The 20,415-nt window shown below is 33.7% G+C and overlaps 1 protein-coding gene and 1 long non-coding RNA gene across 2 annotated transcripts; one reads left to right on the top strand and one right to left on the bottom strand.

The window, feature by feature from the left end:
* Window positions 1-9,615: 9,615 nt before the first annotated feature.
* LOC128185455 (uncharacterized) lies at window positions 9,616-15,214 on the top strand. The gene is made up of 3 exons (XR_008243824.1): window positions 9,616-9,712; window positions 13,509-13,620; window positions 15,081-15,214. It is a non-coding gene; the product is annotated as an uncharacterized LOC128185455 (long non-coding RNA).
* Window positions 15,083-18,744, bottom strand: LOC128185354 (uncharacterized). The gene is made up of 2 exons (XM_052854992.1): window positions 16,539-18,744; window positions 15,083-16,293 (listed from the first exon to the last, which is right to left on the bottom strand). The coding sequence occupies exons 1-2, from the start codon at window positions 16,769-16,771 to the stop codon at window positions 15,111-15,113; spliced, it is 1,416 nt and encodes a 471-aa protein (XP_052710952.1). The 5' UTR covers window positions 16,772-18,744; the 3' UTR covers window positions 15,083-15,110.
* Window positions 18,745-20,415: the final 1,671 nt, after the last annotated feature.

The following is a 20,415-nucleotide window of genomic DNA, read 5'->3' on the forward strand; positions in this document are numbered from 1 at the left end:
GGCACGTCCGTAATGAAACCTATGGATAAAAATGATCACTTACCTTTAGCAGTCAGCAGTTTCATCTGTGCATCTAGCGTCTTCCTAACTATGAGGAAACGGGCGTCCGTCTCACTCATAAAGTTGTTGGTGTTCCCTTGCTCACGCATGCCTCGTAGAATCCCAGTAATAAGCAAATACAGAGACTTTGTGGGATAAAATCCGCGTTAAACTTCCTAACTTCCACAATGAATCGTGTAAGCCAGTGGGTTAACATCTTCCACGGTAAACACTGCAAGCTCAGGGATAACTTCGCCATTTTTTTTTCGGGATTTTCGCCACTCGTCGAACACCTTCATGGCCCATGATGTGCTCTTCTTTGTGTTTACTGGAATAGCGTCTAAAATAAGTTTATTCAAATCACCGTCATCAACGGGTTTTCCAAATCTGGCGGGGTTTTTGACCAAATCAGTTTTAACTTCTCCCGGGGTTTGCTCGACAGCTATGTCCATATGCATATCTGAATACTCGTAATCAAGACTGAAATTCAGTTCGCTAAAATCGGAAACCATCGTCTCTTCTTTAATGTTATCCTGTTCTATCTTGTCTGCAATCTGACTAAGCTGAATGTTTTCCTCTTCATTGCTTAAAATGTCAAAAGGCGCAATATCCGATAAAAAATCTAAATCGCTAACCTCCATCCTGACACTCCTACCGCATGTCTCGAAATGATTAGGAGTGGACGGTGCATGTGACAATTTTTGCCGCACTTTTCGAAAATGATCCAAGAACGGTCACGTCAAAATTGGCTCTCAATGGAATATTTTTATTGCATTTTTAAACTTTTTTTGCGATGTTCATAAAAGAAAACACCATAACATTGAATGAAATTTTTTTGGTAAATCATAGGTTAAAACAGATATTACATACATAATTTAACTGATGTATGGTGTTGTGTAAATTATACCGATGGTTTGGGGATCACAACCCTGGGTAACCTCACTCGACTTCGTCTCGTTAGGTTAAACCAAGGGTCGTGAACCCCAAACCATGGTATAATTTACACAACACCATAAATCAGTAAAAAATGTATGGAATATCTATTACGAATTTCAACTTTACGATTTTTATGAATAATGTTATGAGTAAATTTTTTTCATTTAAAATGCACAGTATAGTATTATTAAAGTCTATTAGAATATTTGCCTCATTGAAACAGTGTTTTTGTGATCAAGACTAATACAACAAACACAAAAGGAGAGAATATTAAAGCGTATTTTTATGCACATTTTGTGTGTGCTTAACTTTTCCAATGAGCGATCTGAGTGTCTTTCCTGAAATCATTTCTTCCAACAAACATAGAACATCACTTATCAAACATGACTTCTTTTCATCTTTTTTTCTTGTCTTTTGAGGTCACCCACTTGATCTATTGCAATTTGTCGTCGTTTGTCATCGTGCGTCGTTCGTTAACAATTTTACTTCTTTCACTTTTCTTTTTCGTCAATCATTTATTACAACTATCAGAAACTCAAGCGCCCTTATAACGTCAACTTCAGAGTACTTGTGTCTGCAATCAGAATGGTTTTAACAAAATAAATTTTTAGATTTCCGATGAAAAGGTGAGCATTTTTGCAACTTCCAATTGTATTGAAGTAACAGCTGTCGATGATATCAACAAGAGGCCAGTTGGCCTTAACGGTCACCTGAGTAGCATATATCCCATACACAAACTTGTCATGGAGTCTCATATATGCATCTAATTAATTAGGTTTCATACTGGAGTAGAAAAATTAAAAATATGTAATAACGACCACATTTCAAAAAGAACTGTTAAACCTATAATTTTGGTGAAAAACTAAAAGATCTGGTCTACAAAATCATGAATTCAGTTTTCCTTTCAGGTGTGTGGGAGTAAAGAAGATAATTTTTAACGTTCTATGCATTAACATCTACACATCCATTTTGGCCCTGCCCTAGAGTCAAAACCCATCCTTGAGGGGACATGAAAATTCAAATTTCAGTAGAGAACTTCCTGGTAAACATAATTAGTCGGTTTTTTTTTATACAGATGTGTGAGAATAGAGAAGAAGATTTTTAAACATTATATGCATTAACACTATATCCCCCCCCCCCCTCATGTCCTGAACCCCTGACCCAGGGGCCATGAATTTCACAATTTAGGTAAAGGAGATTGTGGATATCATAACCATGTATTCAGTTTTTAGCCCACATGTGTGGGAGTAGAGAAGAAGATTTTTTAAGATTTAAAACATTTTTACTATATGGCCATATTGGCCCCACCCTAGAGCCTGAACATCTAACAAAGGGGTCATGAATTTCACAATTTTAGTGGAGGCCCCTGTAGATATCATAACCATGTATTCAGTTTTTTGCTCACATGTGTGGGAGTAGATAAGAAGATTTTTTAAGATTTAAAACATTTTTACTATATGGCCATAATGGCCCCGCCTTAGAGCCTGAACCCCTGACCGAGGGGTCATGAATTTCACAATTTTAGTAGAGGGCTTTATGGATATCATAACCATGCATTTAGTTTTTAAAAATATATATGGGAATAGAGAAGAAGATTTTCTAAGATTTAATACATTTTTACTATATGGCCATATTGTCCCCACCCTAGAGCCAGAACTTGACCCAGGGGCCATAAATTTTACAATTTTGGTAGAGGGCTTTATGGACATCATATCCATGCCACCAGTTTTTTCCTCACATGCGTGGGAGTAGAGAAGAAGATTTTTAAAAATTTGGCTTTTTTTTGCATATTTGGCCCCGCCCGTGGCACCCCAGGGGTGGTAGAGCCATGAATTTCACAATTTAGATTCTTCTTACCATAGAGATGCTTCACACCAAAAATGGTAACGATTGGCCTGGTAGTTTTCAAGAAGTTAAAAATGTAAAATTGTAAACGCACTTGCAATAGGTCACCCGAGTGACTCAGGTGCCCTAAAGAGCCTAGATTTTAATTTGTCATGGGGAATGGTTGTATAAAGCGTTGAAAAATTGTACGTTTTGATGCTATTGATTTTGGTAAGATTTTGTGACCTTTAAGTTTGGTAGAATATTTACTGGAACCTGCTATATGTCTCTGTTTGTAAGAACGTTTGTACAAATAAGGTTAATCAAATTTAGTTTGTTGATTAGGGATATTATAGATATCCATAACCGATTTATGATTTTGAAGTATTTACTGCTTGGAAAGGCTGCTATGGGTGTAAGTAGGATTACCATGTGTAGAATCAAAACCAAATTCTTTGAAAATGCAATTAATATCATATGCTTTACAAACAATGACAATATTGTCACTTGCCTTATCCAGCAAGGACCAGTACATACCGTTCGTGCAATCTGTCTAGTTCTTTTCTCACTAGAAGGATAGATGGTTTTCATTTGACCTCGCAGTCGTTTAATATGAGATTTAAATATACATCTGATGCTTTTAACCCACTCTGACAAGGTATCAAGCTCTTCTTTTTTCAGATTTTGCCCATCGCTTGACGTAATCTTCAACAGAATTCATGATATGTATAAAATTTCGACGCAATATGAAGGATCTAGACTCCCTAATTGTTCTATCATAATAAGTGATTTTAGGTCTTCGTTGTTAACTAATTTAACATCACCAGTAATGACGTGCCTGGCAGGACAATAGTTGTAGGGTGAAGAACATGAGCACGTTAAAGGATTATCTTTCAGATGTTAGATATACATTTAATAATACATTTCTAAATACATTTTCACAATATGGCCAAAGTGGCCCCATCATAGAGCCTGAACCCTTGACCCAGGGGCCATGAATTTCACAATTTTGATATTGGGCTTCATGGACATCACAACCATATATTCAATTTTTTCCTCACATGTGTGGGAGTAAAGAAGAAGACTTTTGAAATTTGGCCTTTTTTTGCATACTTTGCCCCGTCTGAGGCCCAAGGGAAGAGGTAGAGCCATGAATATCCCAATTAGATTTCCCTAATCATAGAGATGCTTCACGCCAAAATTGGTTACAATTGGCCATGTAGTTTTCAAGAAGTTAAAAATGTAAAGAAAGTGAGCGCACAAGATTGTAAGTTTGCAGGAATCCTCGACACGAATCAATTGGGATTTAAATGTCTATAACCTCGAAAGGCTATGTACAGGTTTCAACAAAAATATATTATGTTGAGAGTCGAAGTACATGGCTATTCCGGTTATTGAAAAACTCACAAAGCTTTCAAAAAATGGCAATGAGAGGTAAACCGATAACTAGTTGGAAATGTTAATGAAAACATTATTTAATGAAGTTATATTGTGTTATCCTAAAAAACTAGTAATAAGAAAAGCATTTTTTTATAGTGTTCATACAGCAGATCTAGAAATCAATAAAAACAAATTAAAATATACCGGTATATTATAATTCAACATCATGTTATAATAACATACATTTAAAACAAAAAAGTTTAATTTTTTTTAAAAAGACCACCAGTTGGATTTGAACCCAAAACACTGAATGTGTTTATTCACTAAATCCAGGACGAAACCACTGAGCCACGGAGACTTGTCAATATATGCTCTATAAAGTACTGTTTGAAACACCACTGTCATATCAATGGACTTTGTTTTTTATCCTTCAAAAAATAATTTGAAAAGTACATAATTAGTCATCTCTGGGTCATCTCTCCATCTTTTTTTAAAATGCGACATTTTTAATGTTGAAATATGTTACCTTTACACGTTTTAAATTTGTGGAGAGAAGACCCAGAGACAACAAAATCATTTAAAAACAGTTGTAAATAAGTAGGATTTTGCATGAATTGCATCGTGTTGCTATATTTAGACCCATATTATGATAAAACCTTTAGCATTTCAAATATTTTTCCACTCATTCCACATCCAACAGAAACCAAATAACGGTTATAATTCGAAAAATATTCAAAATTAATTGATGAAATTTTCACTCTCCTTGTGCGCCCAGATTCCTGCCGAATCTACATCTTAAGCGCCCACATTCTTTGTTAACGCACGACTACGGACGAAGACCAATTGCAATAGTTCACCTGAGTGACTCAGGTGACCTAAAAATACTGAAGAAAATATGCTTATTATATTTATAGTGGTTTACGGTACTGTGTTTTTGACGTAAGTGATTTAGAACTAGTGCTAGTAAAGTTGGTGAAAATTTTAAAAAAGTGCTATACTGTGCAAATTTAAATTCGTTATTATTATTAGCATACGCGTCGGAACTGGTGTACTTTTTGCAAACTTATACACATACAAATATTTAATTGGCTCAAACACAAGTACAATGATTGGCAAATGCCCAATGAATATACAGGAACATTATTATACGTTTACAATAACAGCATGTACAGTGTTTATATAATATAATTATTATATCCGTTTAACGTTTCCTTAGAATAATTGATACATGACATAACATAATACATAAACATAACCAAAGACCCTCTTATTTTTTAAAGTCTAGCCCCCTCCCATTAAAATATGTTTTTATATATTCAAGTTGACATCTACAAAGCACTGGATGTTAATTTTGCTTTAATTTTAGAAACGAAATGGGGGCATCAATCTAAGAGAAAATCATCGGTGCGAGGATAGTGATGCTAGCGACTTTGCTTGATTAATGTTAAAAAATGTGTGGATTTTGTTTAGGTCACCCGAGTCAATAGTTCTCATTTTTGGTTTCAAGTATTTCAAGGATAAGAAGGATGTGCGTTGTGACATAGTCACATTTATGATCATACCACCCCAGGGCCACAGAAGCAAACGGGCAAATTGTTCAGTACAATTTTGATGAACTATACACTGTCCCAAGATATCCTGGATTCACATTTGCCTTAATTGCTTGATATTTATAAATACCACAGGGTTCAAACGATGTTCATTCAAAAGTATGAAAAATTTCCAAGATTTCTCAGTCGAAACGCCCCTGTTAGCTTATCAGGTTTCAATATAATGCTAAAAAATGTTATGTCTACGGGGATTTTGTATTGCAGCAAGCCCGGATGATAACGTTAAAACTTGCGCGATTCCGAGTGTATTTTGAATGGAGAAAAGATGTAAACATTCTTCATTTTAAATCTCCGTAAGGAATCTGTTTTCGTTCCTGTGAATTTTTCAGAGTGAAAGATAATAATTTGTCAATGAAATTATCTTGAAAATTATCCCTTTCAACTATTTCAATTGCACTTCTTTCACAAGTATGTGTATTTTTATTAACAATCGTCCAAATGTGCTGCATAAATATCTTGGAACAGACTACAAATGCATGATGTCCATGAAGTCCTCAGGGGTTCACGCAAAAGGATGGGGCGAATAAGGCCATAACGTGAATATGTATTTAGTCACATAAAACCCCTTTTCCCAACTCGCATACACGTTAAAATGGTTTTAAAGTTCTTCATAACCAAACTTGTGTCAGGAAATCAGGAGCAAATTTGGCCAGATAGCCAAATGAAAAATATAATCTCTTAGAAAATCTTCTTCCCAAATTCAACAGTAGTAGGAGATATACTGACTGCATGAATCTGATGTTCATAAACCCGCCCGTCGAAATTGTTAAATTCTCGACTCCTGGGTCAGGGATATACGCCCTTCGGCAGGGCCAATATGGCCATATTGCGATAATGTATTTAAGTCTTCTCTACATCCGCAGTAGAGGAAGGAAACTGAATGACTATTTATTTTTTAAAGGTTTTTGCTCAAATGCAATCAACATTTATGTAATTTTATTATTCAACAATAAAAAAGCGAGACGTATTAATGATCAATATTAACAAGTGCTATTACAATGAAATTCACTGATAACTCGAAATTACACTTATCACAAAGTGAGCACAACCTCCATGTGTCTAGTCATTCAATTAAATGGAGGAGGGGGAGGCACTAAACGAGAATGACCCGTTTGTGTACAAATAAAAAACGATAAAAGAATCTTGAATTACCAAACAATATCTCACTTCACTGTTTAACCATAACTATACCAATTATTTACTATGATAAATTAGAATATATGTATATATTATCTCAACTCTAACAATTTTTATCAAATATCGATGATTTAGAAAAATAAAATTTCTAACAAGTATTAACGTTTGCTAATTATTTAATGTAATATAAGACTTAAGATATTATCCTTTAGTCTTACCGTTAAAATTGAATTGTGTTGTCTGTATAAACATGTAGTCTGAAATTCTCTTTCATGTAAACGAGATTAACCGGTAATAACACGATGAAATAAAAAATAGTTATTCAGAATCTGCTAAATTCTAAATAGAATAGTCAATGTTATAAAGAAAAAACCCTTTTATCTGAAAGCAAAACCACGAATCCACTGAATCTGGTGACCCCCCCCCCCTTTCCCTGTTTAGCTCAATCGGCGATCCTCGGCTGATTCAGCTATGCTCCATACAAACCTCGGATGTGATTGGTGTAGGAATATGCATCAAATCGATGCATTTCTCCGCCGGAAACTGCCTTCTTACTCAGTGGTTTTACGCGTAAAGATGGCTGCCTTCAGTGAACAATGTAATTTTGATGAAGCGTTGCAATTTGCTAAAGAAACGGATCCAGACATTAAAATCATTATACGAAGGACATGATACAATGGCAGTTTTACCCACTGGCTTTGGTAAACATGGTAAAAGTAAAATATATCAACTCCTTCCCTTCCTGTTTCAGAGGAAACTCGATCCACAGCAACCCATGATAAGCTTTGATAGTCACGCCTCTAAATTCGATCATGCAGGATCAAGTTCGATCGCTATCAAACCTTGGTATAAATGCCTGTTATATTAATATTGAAGGAACAGGTGTTTAAACCTTCGATGCGGTCAAAAGGTATGTGTTGACTTGTACCAGAGACTGGTTGTACAATGAACAAAAGTTCTCAAGTTTACTTTAGCATAATAAATTTCATATATCAAAAGTTATTATACCTGAGACGATCTACAGAAATATCTATCTTTCGATACTATTCGCCCTTAATACCATCATGCATAAAAGATATTTATTTATTCATAGTTTTTATAAGTTAACACAAATATATGCAGGTCCGGAACAATCACAACATTTAGCCGCATAGCTTGATATACCTCCATAGCTTTATTTACCTACCGAAAGTAGTTTTTTTAGCTACTCAATCATACTTTTGTTTTAATTGGGTAAAGTCGCACTCGAGTGAAGCAATATTTTTCAACTCGGAACAGATCTGAAAGCTAGGAGTTAAAATGTTGCTCTTTTTGCGCAAATACAGTCAAAGTTCAATTAAAATGTTTTAGGGCTAAGTTTAACTGTTTATGTATTACCAAAGAGCTACTTCTTAAATGGAATGACAAAGAAGAACAGTTTTGGTTAACATAATAATTAATTAGTGATAATTCGGCATAATATGAAGTAATCACACTTTTCATCCTCATTGCACACAAGCTGCCATACAGTTACTCAATAAAATAGAAACAATAGAAATGACTGTTTTTCTTTAAAACTGCTCAAAAGCAGTGTTTTTTTTTGCTCTGGGTTGCTTTTATAAATCTACACTACACTAATATAGGTTGACAGTTCATTGTGACTTATTCTCTGTTACATAAAAAGCAAAGCTGCATAAAGGTAGCTAAATAAAGCTATGTAGGTAAATCTAGTGATTGAACAGGACCTAACATGCTCTATGATGGATTTATTTTTCCTTTAATATGTGCATGAAAAAAATCTAACGCAAGAGGTTACCCTTAAGAAATATTTGAAGTCAGTTTATCTATTCATTATATTTTTTGGTTTGGAGGTTTAACTGAAATAAACACAACACTTCATGTTTTTAACTTCAAAATTTTAGTTATTTGCTTTGTTCAAAGATTGGTCATAGTAAATACATGCAGACTATCATTTTCAAAAGCTGATGTATTTCTGGCTGTCCTTTATTATTGAGTATTAAAGAAACTTGTAAGCCCCATATCATTGACTTACTAAAACTGAAAAAGCAAACCAATTACAGTATACAGGATGAAGATGACTCGGATTCGAAGGTTCGATTCCTTTCCTAAGCTTCAAAATACATGTTGCTGGTTGCAAAGTGGGTAAATTGCTTAGTGGCCCCGCCTTGACTTATTTATATATCTTGTGAAAAATGCATGAAGGCCATAAGGCCTAAGGATTTTCATTTTAACAGATAATAAAATGTGGAATATACCAGTAATTTTAATAAACGGCAATCTGATATTGCTTATTATAGTCTGTCCCGGGTTTTCGCTTCCACGATATTTTGACAATATTATCAGTGAAAATAAGATAATATTTCATTAAAATGTAGATATTTCTAAGGTTATAAAATTTCCAGACAAAATTACCGTTACCGAACCGCTTAAATATTTTCTGCTGTTATGTTATGAGACGATTTCTGAAGTCTACGGGATTTTTCAATGTTAATTTCGGCCATTGCAGTCAAGCGTACCAGGGAGTGGTTATTATTTTTTTGTTGCGCATCGAAATAAAGCGCAAAAATAAAATAAAATATTTAATTTCAACATTGCATATGTAATTGATAACTCAGCTGTTTGGTAATGTTGTAAACTATCATAAGACAATTTAAAGTCAGGAAAATATAAAATTCAAGCCGAGTGTGACGCGGTACAACCAACGATGCACATGGCTTGCCTCGAACTGACGTGTCTAAAGTTTACAAATATACTCTCGTCGAAATATCAGCGCATCTGGAATAAAGGTATGTAAACTGTAATTATTCTATAGTATTTGGGACATTTAACATATATAATAGCAGTTCATAATATCAGTACTTAATAGATCTTTATGAGTATCTTTATGAATCTGTAAAGCGAAAGTAGGACTCATTGTGAAACCGCAGAATATATAAAACATCAACACACGACAACTTGATCTGTGACAGCCAAATAAAAACGTTTCTGGTAACACCCTCATATTTAATGTGACACCTAGTAATGAAAAATAAATTGTGTTTGCTGTAGTTATTTAATGGGTGGTTGGTGGGGCCAGAGACATATTTATGTCTCTGGTGGGGCCATGGAAGTGGTGGAGAACATTGAGATTAACCCAAAATGTTATTAGAAAGGAATATCTATAATCATTCCAGTTTTGAGATGTACTCATCTGTAATTCCCGCTTAGAAATGTTTTTGAATTATTCGTTAATCAATTGGTACAATTTTATATAATTTTGATTAAAAAGATGTATTATTATTTGTGTAACGTTATTGTTTTCATTTATTTCAAAAAGGTTAACCAGACATACACTTATGTGCATTACTAGGATATGTCCCGTGAATAACCAAGTATCAGACAATAATTCACGATATGATATTAGCAGTGTTCGATTATGTCCATGATAATTATAATCAAAGTAAGGTGGAATAATTAACACATCATCACAAAATGGCTGACCGCTGATCGAAACGACATTTCGTTTTATTAAGTGGATTTTATGGACAGTAACATGTAACATACTTCATAGCCTAGTGGATAACATGTCGGACTAATGATCCGTACATCACGAGTTCGAATCTCGCAGGAGCTTTTGTTGTTACTTACTGGAGAAATTATTTTAGATATTGATTTTTTATCCCTAAACTGCATGCAATTTTTTCGCTTATTTTACATTTGTACAGTTTATTTATCATTATATCTTTCATTATAAAGAAAATTCCTGTTAATTTGAGTGACTTTTTCCAGGTGTGTTAGTCCACCTTAATATCTTCATATGATGTCCTTGAACTTGACTTTTGGTTGCATGGCCAAGTGCATGAATTTATTTTATATAATTTACATGCATGAAATGATTATTTCAAAACCGTCTATTTAGGAGGTTAAGTTTACTGTGACATCATACGAGTAATTTCCAGAAAACCAAACAGCTCAATTTTAAAGTCCATTCAGGAGGTTAAATATATTGTGACATCATACAAGTAAAATATTTCCAGAAAACCAAATATGCTCAATTATAAAGTCCATTCAGGAGGTTAAAGCTGCTTGGTCCGATTTTACATCAAATTTTATGCACGCTTTTAAACAATGGCTATGCTTAGTATATGTATAATAATAGACATTTTAGTAGTTTTACCCATCAATTATGCCAAATTTCAATGAAGAAAAATGCGTACAAAATTTGCTAACAAAACAAACGACATTAGAAGGTACTGCGTTATTTCGCCTCATGTTAAATTTCACCCCTGACGACGAGACGGGTATGGTTGTATTACGACTTTGACATCGCTTTAAATAAAGGTCGAAATGATCAGACAAATTACAAATAACATGTGTACGTTTTGTTCGCTAATATTTCCAAAGTCTGCTTTCTTTACAATCGATGCATAGCAGGCCGGGTTGAATAACCGCAATCATTCGGGGGACGAAACCAAGCGGTTTCCTTTTCTATACATTCCCGTGATGCATTTTGGTTTATTTTTTCGTTTGCCCAAAGAGAAATTATTTTTGATTACTTTTAATATTTCTAACTTTGAAAGGAGACTGATTCTGCTGGTGTAAATAGGAGAAAGTCCATAACTTTCTAATATAAATGATTTGTGTGGACAAAATTTTGATACTGTAATTACAAAAAAATCGGACCAAGCAGCTTTAAATTTACTGTGACATCATACGAGTAAAATATTTTCAGAAAACCAAATATGCTCAATTTTAAAGTCCATATTATCAGAAATGTATATCATAATAAAGCTCCATGAAACCACTCTATGCTTTTTACTGAATTTAGTATAGTTTATCAAATATAAACTACCTGGTATGCTAATAGAATAATCACTATATCGGCTTTTTTGGAGAGTTCCAATATTCATTCATCAATAAAAATATTTTGTAGAAGTCATAAGTAGGTTAAATTCTCTTCACTTCTCAAAGTAAAGATTGGTGTTGAAATACAGTCAATCTTCGTTATCTCAAACAATAGATGGGACTGTTTGAAAACTTTTAGATATATAAGTATTCAAGATATTGAGGGTAAAATACTTAAAAGATAAGTAATTGGGACTTATAAATCACTTATTTATTCATTGTGTTTGAGATATCGGTGTTCGAGAATATTGATAAATAGAACAGTAATAGTATATGGATAGAACTGTATATGGGTCCTTCATGTATTCTTGCTCAGCTTGCAATTTACAGCCCCTTTTATATCCATATTGATCTGATTTTAGCATCATGATGGTATTTTTAAATTAAAAAAATGTAATTATAATTTTATAATGTTTATTTTGCACAAAAGTTCATTCATGGATCTCATAACATGACAGATAATCATTATTATTTATCATTTTTAATAGTTTTTTGATAATTATAAGATGTTTGTTATTTTTAATTGCAGATGTTGATATAATCACAGTTTCATGATATCAAATTACAGCTCATTTTCCAGGAAAAAAATCAATAACAAACATTTTACTAGTGATACATAATTTCTCCAAAATGAACACATCTACACAGGCACTGATAAACTGTTTCTCAAATTAGCAGTTTTTTAAAAGTTTTAGTGTATAATACACTAATTTGAAATAGATAGATCCCACAATTGTATTTCTCATGATCATAATAAGAATTATATGCAATCATTTGTAGGCAATCTCCATTCAAAAATGAAATATAATATTTAAGTACGATATACAACAAATCCAAAATATGCACTATCACAGTCAGTACATGTGATAAAATTTAAATTAATGAATTCAAAAGTATTGTACATGTTACCTGCATTTGTAAAATATGCAACAAATCACAGATAGGCAATACCACAGTTATCACATGTTATTTAATTGAAATTAATGAATTCAAAAGTATTATACATGTAATATTTACATTTGTAAAATATGCAACAAATCACAGATGGGCAATATCACAGTTATCAAATGTGATTCAATTGAAAATAATGAATCCAAAAGTATTATACATGTAATATTTACATTTGTAAAATATGCAACAAATCACAGATAGGCAATATCACAGTTATCAAATGTGATTCATTTGAAATTAATGAATCCAAAAGTATTATACATGTAATATTTACATTTGTAAAATATGCAACAAATCACAGATGGGCAATATCACAGTTATCAAATGTAATTCATTTGAAAATAATGAATTCAAAAGTATTATACATGTAATATTTGCATTTGTAAAATATGCAACAAATCACAGATAGGCAATATCACAGTTATCAAATGTGATTCATTTGAAATTAATGAATCCAAAAGTATTATACATGTAATATTTACATTTGTAAAATATGCCACAAATCACAGATAGGCAACATTACAGTTATCACATGTGATTCATTTGAAATTAATGAATTCAAAAGTATTATACAAGTCACCTGCATTATTATTCATATTTAACAACAAATTATTATGTACACATTGTGAGAAAATGGATGGATTGAAAACTATATTTGAACACTGCTTGTGAATAAAAAAAATTTTCTTTAAATTTCAAATTGATTTAAAACATGAATATTAGTAACAATTGAATTCCCTATTCCAGAGAGAAAGATGATCACAGTAGAAAGATTGATACTATAGATGACAATCTGCTGACAAAGCCATTCATAACATGCAGAAGAAGAATAGTTCAAGTTTCACTTCTCAAAAGTCAGGTATACTAGTTCAGTATTGGGACTGCTTTTTATAACTTACCATCTTAATATATATATAATCATTGAAGATCAATGAAAAGGAATTAACAATGAATGGAAAATATCATATTTACAAGTAGAAATCATTTTAAGATTTATTTGGGAGTTGTACTAGGTTCAGTCACCTTAAACAAGCGTGCATTCTTAGCAAATTGAATTAGTCATACATTTGTAGTCATCATGCAACAGACTGATTGGGAAGGGGGATTCCATACCCCCTGGAAAATGTAAGTTTATTAATAGGCCTCGAATGCATCTATCATCTTTTATTCGTTTGGTTTTGTCTGCGGAATAATTGGGTTTATTCAACCCACATGTTATGCATTGATTCTAGAAGTAGACTATAAGTGAATAAAATGTACACAGGTAACCGTTTATATCTGGTTTGCCAAAACATTATAACCTTTATATATAGTGATGTCCAAGTCGTAATAAAATCATAGTCACCTCGACATTGGGGTCAAATTTTGTTTTACAGCGAAATAACGCAGTACCTCTTCGTTTGTTTTGTGAACATATTTTGTGCATCATTTTATTCATTAAAATATAGTTTGAAAGAGAGGTAAAATATACCTGTCAAATATCATATAACTAATTACAGTAAAACATGCTTATAACTAAGTGCCAGGGACGGACATTTTTGCTTCGTTATAAGAGCAAGTCATTGTATCTGTCAAGTTTACAACAAGTAATAAACCCACAGGGAATTAAAAACAAAATGCTTAGTTATATAAAGCTGTCCCAAGTATAAAGAAATGAAACTAATCACTGATACAAAATATTCAAACAAGTTTTCAATTACCAACTTATTAAATAATACATATATTCCTGTAAATACCTGTAGAGTTTATTGATATCTTGATTAAATAAAGGGCACACGAGATGTTCCTCAATTTTAAATAATTTTTCATGAATTCAAAGAATTTCTGTGTACCGGTATTTGCATTGAAACCTGTTATTGCCCAAAATTTCAAGGCACATTACCTTGCTATTTTTTGAGTTTCATTTTCATTATTATATAATAGTATGCAAAATACAAATGGACGATTATAGATTAAGTTATAGAAAATATTTTCCATTCAAACAATATATTGAAATAGAAAATGTCATGGAAGAAAAATGATTTTGGAATTGTGAAGTGGATATCTTCACATTGCAAGGGTAAGAAAGTGTTAAACTTTTTACAAAATGATTGAAGATGTGTTGCGTCTTATCTTTAATGTTGTCTTGTTGTCAGAATGATAAAAGGTATGATGCATTAAGTAAAACATTAATGAATATACATTTTCAAACGTGTTTTCCCCAAAATTTATATCGGACTACATGTGTAGAATACTGTTTTGCCATTTTAGAAAATTGATAATAATTTATGAAGTTATGTGTAAATCAGTGATTAATTTTCTTTCTTTTACCTTTAAAAGGGAGCCGTTCTCCAGACACCATGGGAATACTCATGAAGGAGCTGGATTCAGACCATACAAAGCGTTCCAACATTGGACACACTTACCTGACTTTAGAGAGGGCTTGCTACATATGCGGTGACTCCACCTCTTACACACTTCACACTCAACCCATACAATCTTTCGAGACTTTCCAGGAGCATTGTAATCACCACATCTGCAACAAGTGACTTCGTCGTCAGACTCCTCAACGAAGCCCATGGATTCGTCAGAGTCATTTTCGTCATCACCAGAATCTGTGTCCATGTCACTGTCACTGTCTTCCGAGTCCGTCAAGTCTATGACCACAGGAGCAACCTCCTCATCCTGGACTCCGTCGAGTTTCCACAGTTTTTCTTCGACCTGTCTTATCACGTGACTCTCCACGTTACGCCACTTCTCAACCCCATAAGTTGATCTAGCCTGATTAAAGAGTTCCTTCACTTTCTCTTTCTTAAATGTGACATTGCTCCTGGCGACGAAACTTTTTAATTCAGCCCAGACCAACTCAATAGGATTAAGCTCACAGTGATAGGGAGGTAGACGCAAAACTGTGTGACCTGCCCTCGAAGCCAAATCGTCTATTACATATTTAGGACGAGGCTTATGTTGCTTCACCAATGTGATCAATTCAGCCTTGATCATTCCCGGAGTGTAATGAATACCCTTTCTATCAAGCCAAGACTGGATCTCGGCCTTCGATGCCGACGAAGTCGGACACTTAGACTCAGGATCCAGATGACTGTGATAGGAAGCATTTTCCATCACTACGACTGAATTGGTCGGTAGGTTAGGGAGCAACTGCTCTGTGAACCACTTCGTGAAGTTTTCTGAGTTCATCTCGTCATGATAATCCTGGTTGCCTGTTTTCGACTCAAAAATGAGAGCAGATCCCGGGATCATACCCACAGCCGAAGAACCTGCATCCACAATTATCAGACGAGAGCCTTTCCCAGATGGGACAAAACGCCCATGACCTCCACGATGCGACTCAAAGGCAGAGGTAGATGTCCTAGGACAGTCCACCCAATCTCCCCTCGCTACATGATTGGTGTTCAACCAAGTCTCATCCAAATACACAATAGGACGACCCTCCTCTCTAAACTTCCTAATGGACCTCAGGTAAGTATGTCGCATACTTACGATATCGTTCCTGTCTCCAATGTAGCGTTGGTTGGAACGAGTTTTGTAGAATCTGGAAAAAAATAAACATGATATTTTTAATACACATACTAGTACCACTTTTCATTAATATCACATGAAAGCGAATTATTGATGGTATGATCTGTTTTTATATGATGTTAATTGATTGATTGAATTTGGGAAACATTTTTTCATGAACATGGCATCTTCTCAAATGATTTACACATTTATTAGACTGATTGAAGGTGACTTGGCAGTATTGCAGTAGGAAAATGAGATTCATCTCTATGTGCTTACCTGAACCCAAGATCCTTCACAAGTCTCCCCAATGGAGACTTGGTGATCCTGACTCCCTTTTCTACTAGTACATCTGACAGTCGACGAAGTGAAACGTACTGGCCCTTCAACTGCATATCATGAATGGTCCTCTTCACAAAATCTGCATCGAAGTCATCAAGCTTTCTACAGGGACCACGTTTCTTCTTAGGAACAGGGACAGTAGGAGCTGCCTGAAGATCCTCCACCATCATCTCCACAGGGTCGACAACAACCTTCTTTTTCAGTGTTTTAACACTTATCCCTAATGATGTTAAAAAATATTCTACTACCCATTTGTATTTATTAAGCTACATGTACCTGAGTCACTCAGCCTCACATGTTATTTTTTGATGTTGATTTTTGTCTATTGTTGTGCACTATCCTTCAAAAATCATCTATAGAAACAGTTTTCAAATAATATCATGGGCAAGTGTATTTAGCTCACCGAGGCAAAGTCTGGGGGAGCTTATGCTATACCCCGGCGTTGGCGTCAGCGTCCAGACCTAGTTCAAGTTTCTGGTGCACTAGGTCCTGTATCTAAGTTATTACTACATGTATCTTCCCCAAACTTGCACGGATGCTACTACTTAGGGACTTGTAAGACTTGGATATTATATGTTTTTATATTGTATTATATAATATTATAATGTATTACTTGTATATTGTATCATATGAGATATTATTGTATAATATGATATTGTATTACATAATATATTATTGTATCCCATGATAATGTATCATACGATTTTCAATATTGTATCAAACCATACTACCGTTTCTGATATCCAAGATTAACTATGATTTTCATATAATATGATATAGGTGGTCTCATAAAGCTGATGCCTCGTCTCGATGAGCTTTGTAATAAGCTATATATTACAACATGCAGCAAAATACTCACCAGAACATACTGGTAACAGTATTGTTCTGGTGAGTATTGTCAACCAATATGTAAATGCTGATTTTACAATCACTTAAGGTAAAACACAGTAATTTCAACAGTTGTCATGTTGTAAATTTTGTGTTTACACCCACCCAGAATATTCAAATTTAACATTACGGTATGACAGAAATACCAGTATTGAAATATATCACTTGATACATTTTGTACCATGATTAAAAAATAATGAAAGTCTGATTTTCAACACACTATTTTCCCATAGCTATAAATGTAGCCATTTTATGCAAATTTATTTCTGTTACCTGTTGCTGAAGATAATCTCTTCATGGGGTCGTCAATATTTCTCACATGGCCTTCTTTTTCTTTTTGAAATTGGATGTAAATCATCTTTAAAATGTCTGTTGCCTGAGGAAGAAAATTGATATTGCACATGTGTAATATACTATGTAAGCTGATACAAGCTTTCATAATTACCGGTAACATTTAGTATACTGGTATAATGTTTGTACCTAGGTATAGGGTTAACTTCAGACTCTACCAGGAGCACTAATTTTAGCCCAACTTTTCCACTAATCATTTTCAGTTGAAAGGTTGTCAAGATCTCACATCAATATTAATTTTTCTTAATTGCAAATTTCATTATTCCTTGGTTAAACTTTTACAGAGGAATAGAGAGTAATTTTTTAAAAATCTTATTTTGCCAGAATAGGATGGAACAAAGAATATTGATCTGGCTTTAAAATTGACCCGAGAGTCATATTTGAATGTTGAATACTGATTTGGGGTGCTTTTTTTCAATGTTTTCGCAATGAAAAGGATAACAGCAATACATTATTTTGCAGAATTGCTTTAAATGGCTACAAAGGTATAGCTGTTACCTACATATTATTTGGGAAATAAATTGTAAAACTCTTATTTACCTGTACTTTATTAATCTGATTATGCAAACCCAACTTCTCAGTGCATGACTTGTATGTGTATACTGTATATACAGTTAAACTTCGGTATCTCGAACACCAATATCTTGAATACAATGGATATGTCGAAGTAATTTTTAAGTCCCAACCAATTAAATTTTAAGTGATTTACCTTGATATCTCGAATACTCGGATATCTCGAGGTTTTTAACCAGTCCCATCTAGTTCGAGATAACGAGGTTTGACTGTATTTCTGTATTAAGGGGAATGTGGGGCCATCTTATTCCTTTGAAGATAAGAATGTTAACATTTTTTGAACTGGCTTGTTTCTGCCCAAAACTATTGCCAACAGATACAAAAGCATTAAATATGAAGTTCAACATGTCATTTTGTTTGAAAAGTATGCGTACGAGAACAGGATAATTCCTTATATAATCACTTAAAACAGCTTTCAAACTGTGTAAGGGATACCAATGAACCCCGTTCATATTTTTCCAGATTTTTAAATCTTCAAAATAAGTCTGTAACTGCGCAGTTTGACAGTCGTTCCAAGTGATTTAAAAGACATTGTCCTGTTCTTGTATGCATACTTTTCAAACAAAATGACGTAGGACTTCATAATTCTTATCCTCCTTAAATGAACAAGATTGCTGCACACCCCCTTTAAATGGCCTACAATATAGTGTAATACTTGCATATGATATTCACACCCATAAATTTGTCCATTCACAACTTTCTGGGATATGAAAATTGTAAAAGGCTCACATTTAAACTATATTGCACATAAACGTCCATTCACAATTTACATTTTTTTTCACACCCCTTTTGCCCCTCCTCCTTAAAAATAGAGAAAATGTTCTTGGAAATATATCTTCCCATTTTAATTTTCACACCTATATTCATATTGCAAGTTGTGAATGGCTAATGATATATTATTATAGACTTGAAATTTTTGACGTCACTTTATCATGTAGTGTAAAACTGGCCTAAGACAAAATCAGTGCTAGCCTAAATATATAATAAACATATGGATGTAATTGAACGGGGTGCAAAATGACGTGGCACCCATTTGTATTTTAAGGGCAAGGTCAAATATTTTATAGTGACATCATACGAAGCAGACAGCAGTGGAAAGGTTTGATTTGAATGAAAAATTGGATTCTTAGCATTCATAAATTCGGGACATTATTTCAAACTGACTATGATATGTGTGTTGATCATGGATCCTTGTGTTGTAATTTTGTGAAAATGTATTGTGCACCATTTGGAAATTACAGGACGTTTACATTTTTAATATCAGGTACAGTAGAGTTATCATTTAAACTTATACAGGATTGCATATGTATGAGGCATAGGATTTTAACGTTAGGGTTCATACAAAGAAAAAGTGAAGTCAAATATATTGCAGTCATCGTAAAGAATCTGAAATGATATGACTGACACAACGAATTATTGTATACCTCCATAGACTTCACTGACTTCGCCTTCTTGGAACTTGGCATCTTGTTTTGTGTGATGATATATGTATACGATAGGTATATATGTTTTAGAATTATATGGTTTATAGTTTATAGTCAAAAAGCAGACTATAGGATATGTTTGGTTATCCTCGGAAGTTGTATGTTTTAAACTTGGACAAATACCGAAGCATCCCGAAAGTCTGCGCGAACAACGGCAACGTGCTCGACGTCAGCATACGTCATCGACGTAACGTTACGATTCTTCACGAATATCCTCAAATAATTACAGGCCCCTTCCGAAGTGGCAGCCATTTTCTGCAATGTTAAATTCCCGTAAAGTTTCAATTTTCGCTCGTATCATAAACTAGGTGGACATTGAGAAGCAATTTTATGGCAGATAATCTAGGCATTTTACCTTCTAGTGAATGAAACACTTTTAGGTAAAGAGATATTTATGATTATCGAAATATTTGGCAAAAAGTGGTGGAAGCAAAAACCGGGGACAGAGTATAATAATATCAATAATAACTTTTTGATGGTGAAAAGGGTCTGTATTACAATATTACATGAACATGTAT

Source organism: Crassostrea angulata, chromosome 1 (genome assembly GCF_025612915.1).
Source record: "Crassostrea angulata isolate pt1a10 chromosome 1, ASM2561291v2, whole genome shotgun sequence".
Classification (NCBI taxonomy): domain Eukaryota; kingdom Metazoa; phylum Mollusca; class Bivalvia; order Ostreida; family Ostreidae; genus Magallana; species Magallana angulata.